Here is a 6,005-nt window from a genome sequence, read left to right as displayed (position 1 = left end):
TATATTATATATTATTATATTATTATTATATTGTATTATATATTATATTATTATTATATTATTATACTATATTATTATATTATTATGTTATATTATTATTATTATATTGTATTATATTTCGTCTACGGTCATTAAGTTGTTGTCTGTCATCTTATTTGTAGGTTATTTTCTGTTTCGCAGCGTTCCTTTGCTCATAGTTCGACAGTGTTGAACTATGAGCGAAGCTTCGCTCGCTACGGATTTTCGCACGAATCGACGGAGTGGAGGGTCTTCGCCGGCGAAGCTTCGCTGCATGAAATTGTACCTTAAGGGCCTGAGCACAATAGAGGAACAGGAATTAGATATTAAGATTTTAACCTATCAGAAACTGATTACATCGGAATACACGGTTTCTGATAGATTGAAATCTTAATATCTAATTCTTGTTCCTCTATTGTGCGCAGGCCCTAAGCTTAAGGACTTACTGAGAATACTGAGCGCTCAGTGAGCGGTCGTGCTTCTGGATGCATTTATGTCAATAATGGTTATGTTGCATTCGAATGTGCAAAAGTACGAGTGTGAAACTTATTTCTGATCAAAAATGAGTCTTGTAGCGTACGACAGCAGCGATGAGAGCTCGGAAAACGAAGAGAGTGAGGCCGCAGAATCAAATGCTGTGAATAACGATGCGACCGAAGCAGTAACCGTACAAATAAATTCGAAATTATCCTTACCTGCTCCAAAAGTAGCTTCGCATAGTACAAACATTGAAGAAGAGAACGATGATGTGGAGCATAACTTACAACAATTTCTCGATACTTTACCAAAGCCCAGAGATTCCATTTTTATGGGAAATGTTGAGGAGGTCGAAGATGATATTCTGTTAAAAAAAGAAACGGAAAGTCAAATCTCGAAATCAGCAAAAAAGCAGATAGTGAGAATATCAGTGCCTTCCTTATTGGAGGTATGTATGCGTATATATACAGGGTGATCCGAAATTCCCGCATTCGGAGTACAGGACATAATACTTTATGCTAAAACAAACAACTTTTTCCTTTGACAAAACTTGCGTTTGACAAGTAGTTTTTGCAGAAGAGCAGGTTGAAATTTTACAAGTAAACTCAAAAATTATTTATCGAATGTAATTTTACTACAGGAAAAAGTTGTTTATTTTAGCACAAAAAACATTTTCCTTTAGCAAACTTGTATTCGATAAGTAATTTTTGCAGGAGAACAGGTTAAAGTTAACAAATAAGTGCAAAAGTGATTTATCGGGCGCAATTTTATTAAAGGATAAAGTTGTTTGTTTTAGCATAAAATATCATGTACTTCAAATATGGGAATTTTGGATCATCACCCTGTATATATACATATATTTAGGTACTTAATTTTATCGAACGTTTGTATTATTTCCATACTGTATCAGTTTAAGGATCTTGAAGAGGAGAGTGAGGAGAAATCAGCCAGAATCGTACAATCGTCACAAGTAAGTTTAGAAATTTTTTTCAAGGTAAATACATAGATGTAACTCATGAATTATTGATCATTGTAGAAGGGCTGTGGACTCTTCTCCCTCTTGACAGCGCCAAAAGGAGAGACAGCAAACAATAAGACTCTAATACCTCAGGCTGTTAAGAACGCAGCGGTAAAAGCAAATATATGGCAGTCAAATGCAATGAGGAAATCTAGTACAAATCAAAGCGATTTTAAAGTGAAAAAGCCAACTCCAGATAAATCACATAATGAATCAAGCTCTGATGAAGAAGATGCAACAATAGACTTCTTTGGGCTGACCACAAGTGAAGATCTGTCAGGCAATTCCACAGGCAATAATCCAACAGAATTAGATTCAACATTGCCTTCGGATGATGTACATAAATCAAATACTGAAGTCTTACTTATGAAACATGTGGAAGATCATAAGATACACAGCTCTTCCTCTATTAATCCTGATACTTCGATGAATGGCCAATCGAGTAAAACATTAACAAGTAATGTTATAAATCTACCGAAAGAAGAGATTTTATTGAAGAATAAAGCAGAGGTTGGTCCAAAGTTGCCTGTCCCTGAACAAGAATATAACGTTGATTTGGAAGGCAATATTGCCTTTGATGAAAAAGCAATTGAGTATCTTTGTGGAAAACGAGGTATAAAACGCAAGGAAATCGATGAAGCGGATATAATCGAAATAAATGGGGAAGACATAAAACCAGATGAAAGAGAATGGTTGGTAAAGGCATTAACGGAAGAATCTGTACACAGGCCGGTGTCTATGCAGAGCGGTGGGATAAACTCCCAATCCAAGAAGAAACATCAGATAACTTATTTAGCACATCAAGCTAAAGCCATGGAACTGGAACTAAAAAATCAGTGGTCTCAGAATAGGATGGCACGGAAACAAACAAAATCGAAATATGGTTTCTAAAAGCAAATTTGTACAAGTTTTTTTAAATGTATGCACATATAAATGATCTTTTATTTATAAGCTAAATTAATGACATGTACAAAGAGTATTGCAAATACTAAAGTATATTAAAGTTTATTCAGTTGAATTGGAAATGTCATTAAAACTCGAATTTACTATTGATAATGTGATTTTTCCAAAAATATTTGTTCTAGATCTTTCTACTCTTTCTTCTTGCTTTCTACCTTTTATTTGTTAGATAAATTAATGACATCTGTACAAAAAGTAAATACTGAGATATATTAATAGTCAAGTTTGTGCGTGTGTACGCGCGCATGTGTGTGTGTGAAATGCCATTAAATCTCCTGAGACTTTTCTAAAAATATCTGTTCTAACTTTTCATACTCTTTTCTTTTGCTTTCTACCAGTAATTTAGCTTGCAGCAAGTTTGGTGGTAAGTCCTCATATTGAGCGAGGGATTGATTTAGCTCTGCTAATCTGCTTGTCTTCTCCAGGTACAGTTTATACTTATTCAATATTTTTTCCGAATAAAGTTCGTCAACTTGCATATCACTTAAATCTGTTTCCAATTTCTCCACGGTTTGCTGGTATTCCTTTAATTTTGTAGACAGAAAAACCTTATTGCAATACACATCATTCTTATCTTTCTCTGTAACATCGATAGAGTTCTTGAGAGCATCGACCGCATCTTGAAGATGATCAAGTTTTGTCTGCAACTTTGTACAATTTCTAAATAATTTATCATACTGTACGGACATTTGCTTCTCTTCTCGCTCCCGCCTTTTTTCTTCTATGATCTTTCGTTCTCTAACCACCCGCAATGACGTTTCATCAAATTCAAACAGCTTTTCAGTTTTCAGGATCGAAGATACTTTTTCTAAACCTTCTTTTATGTCGTTAGGTAATGTTTTGACATCAAGATTCAATTTAGCTAATAAAGTCGTCATCTCCTTTGTATATGCAGCATTCTCTTCTGTTGTTTCCAAGATGGCTCTTTGCAAATCTCGAAGCAAAGAGACTTCCTCAGCTGATGTGTTTCCTTCTTGGCATTTTGCAACACCAGTTGCAATAAAAACTGAATCATTGCATGATGATAGTGATCCTACCTGTTTTTAATTAATTACTAATTAATATTTCTTATAAGTTCCATCCTTAATAACTATTAATAATGAAGTTATAATTAATAACTATTCATAAAACTATCAATAAAACTAATATTACCAGAGTTATGCTGCATATTTCAAGATTATGTCTATACAAAAAATATTTACGTATGGTTTATGTTAAATTTTTTTCAACTCTGTCAACTCTTTTACATGTAAACAAACATGGCTACATTCCAAATTTATTGCCAGCGCTGAAAATCTTCAGTTCATGTTACATGTACTATATGATTTTAGTAATAAATTTTGGAACACAGACAATATATCAGTAATGTAAAATATGAAAATTATTATAAATTGGATAAAACAATATTACTAATAAAAGAAATAATTAAGTTTTATGATGGTTAATGTATTTGACTCATTGATAAGTAGAAATATAAAATAGAAGTTTTAGTGCAATCAGTATAACGACAATGAACATAAGCTTCAATAATCCATAGATTGTTTATAGTTTATGCAGATATGAAACAAACAGTTTATATTGTATATATGAAATGTAAACGATTATATCTTACACGTAAATGTTCTGATTATATTAATCGCATAATTTATCTACAATAATTATTAATAATAAAATTATATTCTCAATAATTATTTATAATTAAGCTAATAATATATTATTTTCTATATAGACCTTGGCTGCATTCAGTAGAGAAAGCAGCTTTACAACAGTTGCACAGCTGCTTTCTCTACTGAACATAGCCTTTGTTTACACTGAGCATTTAATATGCGTATTAACCAGTAATTTTCCATTAAATTATCTAATTTCGGTGATATGCGTAAACATATACACAATATGGCTTTAATTAATCATATAGATTTATATTGTCCTTAATACACAATTCTTTAAATAAATTGTTGAAATTAAGATAATTTAATACAAAGTTATTAGTGCAAATAGTGCACGTATCAAGACTATCAAGTGCAAACTAGGACATATATAAATAAACTCCGATGTCCTTGGAGAGATTTATTCACCTCACTGTCCATTCCATAGATTGTTTTGATCTGTTTTGATCTAACTGTTATTGTTAAATAACGTTCTTATTCTTATTTATTAGCTCCTGCCACTGAAATCCGAAATCCGAAGCAAAGAGGGTGACGGCGTCAGTGTTACCAATTCGAATTATCGAAATTCCATTACACAGTTCTTTATTTCATTCGTATGTACATAAAGCTGGAAACACAATAGCACAGGCAATAGGGAATAACGAGTCGTCCAATCAGAGCTTTGGGGTATAAGTTCGATATTATATCCCAGAATTCTGATTGTATGGCTCGTTATTCCCTGTTGCCTGTGCCTATTGCTTGTGTCTATTGTGTTTCCAGCTTAAATCTGAGATGCGAGCTAGCAGATGATGAGCTTGACCACGTGATCTTCGAGCAAATCGAGGTATCGATTCTGTATCTTGAAACGAGGTGAAAATTACAAAAGTGAGCGAATTTACTAGAATAATGATAATTTCATTGGTCAACACCTAGTAAATTTGCTCACTTTTGTAATTTTCACATTAGGTTTGTTTGCGTCGCTTACTCCAAATTAACCTAGAGAGCACTTGGATCACCGGTAGGATGGCGGTTGGAGCAGTTGGATTCATGTGCCCCAACGCTCGGTGACACTATAGAGTCCTAGATTTATCAGAGAGGCGCAACCGGTATTATGCATTTTAATTCGCTGTTGCAATCTGACCAATTGCGTGACTTGGCAGCCATTTATAGTACTAGTGACATATTTCTATTTCATTTTATCCTATACATTCTACCTCACATTATCCTACACGTCTTATCTTGTTTGACATAGTTTAAAGGCAGTTTCATAGCATATCGGCCATGTTTAGTACTCTCCTTAGCACCTTTGTCATACTGACTTAATAAGGGGTTACACCACCTTGCGCCTCAAAAAAAAGACAAATTTTGAGAATTTTTTTCAAGCGTACAGTAAAAGCAGTTGAATTTTCTCGAAGTACTATATTAAGTGTCTTTTGATGTGTAAAAAAAATTTTTGTTTTCATTTTTTAATTACAAAATGGCGGCTTCAGAGTCCATTCTCGAAAGTCCGATTATATCGGGTTCCAAAACGGGCGAACCGGTGCCGCCCTCAGATTTGAACCTGGAAATGTTTTCTTTAAATATGTGCCATAAACTACCGAACTACGTAGGGGAATTCAAAAATATCTTTTTTTGAGAAAATGGCGAACATTTGAAAAAAAATTGATTTTTTTGCATAAAAATTTCATACTAAATTGTTTATAAAAAAAAGTTTTTAATTTATCGTAAAATCCCTACGTATTTGGTAGATTATACAGGGTGGACCATCTGAAGTGATCCAGTCAAATATCTCGAAAACTAGTAGGGATAGAGAAAAATGTTTCGTATGAAAAGTTTAGGGTTACACGGGGGAAGTATGGTACTGACCTTGAAAAATCCTTGGAAGG

General features: G+C 33.5%; 2 protein-coding genes across 4 annotated transcripts in view; one reads left to right on the top strand and one right to left on the bottom strand.

Annotated features, from left to right (window-relative positions):
• Nucleotides 1-478: 478 nt before the first annotated feature.
• Nucleotides 479-2,451, top strand: LOC108763451 (proline-rich protein PRCC). Its single transcript, XM_018511090.1, has 3 exons — nucleotides 479-943; nucleotides 1,406-1,465; nucleotides 1,532-2,451. The coding sequence occupies exons 1-3, from the start codon at nucleotides 581-583 to the stop codon at nucleotides 2,402-2,404; spliced, it is 1,296 nt and encodes a 431-aa protein (XP_018366592.1). The 5' UTR covers nucleotides 479-580; the 3' UTR covers nucleotides 2,405-2,451.
• Nucleotides 2,452-2,545: 94 nt separating this feature from the next.
• Nucleotides 2,546-6,005, bottom strand: part of LOC108763452 (uncharacterized) — a 9,353-nt gene continuing 5,893 nt past the window's right edge. The window contains exons 1-3 of one of the 3 annotated variants that reach the window (XM_018511092.1): nucleotides 4,549-4,677; nucleotides 2,732-3,510; nucleotides 2,546-2,701 (exon numbers count right to left, since the gene is read on the bottom strand). In XM_018511092.1, the coding sequence (XP_018366594.1) occupies nucleotides 2,740-3,510; nucleotides 4,549-4,560 (783 nt within the window). In that variant the 5' untranslated portion in view covers nucleotides 4,561-4,677 and the 3' untranslated portion in view covers nucleotides 2,546-2,701; nucleotides 2,732-2,739. Of the gene's footprint in view, nucleotides 3,511-4,548; nucleotides 4,678-6,005 lie in introns of those variants that run through there. The other 2 variants (XM_018511093.1, XM_018511091.1) reach the window with 2 other exon arrangements.

The sequence above is a fragment of the Trachymyrmex cornetzi genome, unplaced genomic scaffold (genome assembly GCF_001594075.2).
Source record: "Trachymyrmex cornetzi isolate Tcor2-1 unplaced genomic scaffold, Tcor1.1 scaffold359, whole genome shotgun sequence".
In the NCBI taxonomy this organism is placed as follows: domain Eukaryota; kingdom Metazoa; phylum Arthropoda; class Insecta; order Hymenoptera; family Formicidae; genus Trachymyrmex; species Trachymyrmex cornetzi.
This window is presented reverse-complemented; position numbering and strand designations above follow the sequence as displayed.

Excerpts from the sequence above, each read along its gene's own strand:
- LOC108763451 (XM_018511090.1), top strand. The coding sequence starts at position 581 with ATGAGTCTTGTAGCGTACGACAGCAGCGATGAGAGCTCGGAAAACGAA. Across the intron at positions 944-1,405 it reads CAGTGCCTTCCTTATTGGAG|TTTAAGGATCTTGAAGAGGA; the intron begins GTATGTATGCGT and ends ATACTGTATCAG. Across the intron at positions 1,466-1,531 it reads GAATCGTACAATCGTCACAA|AAGGGCTGTGGACTCTTCTC; the intron begins GTAAGTTTAGAA and ends TGATCATTGTAG.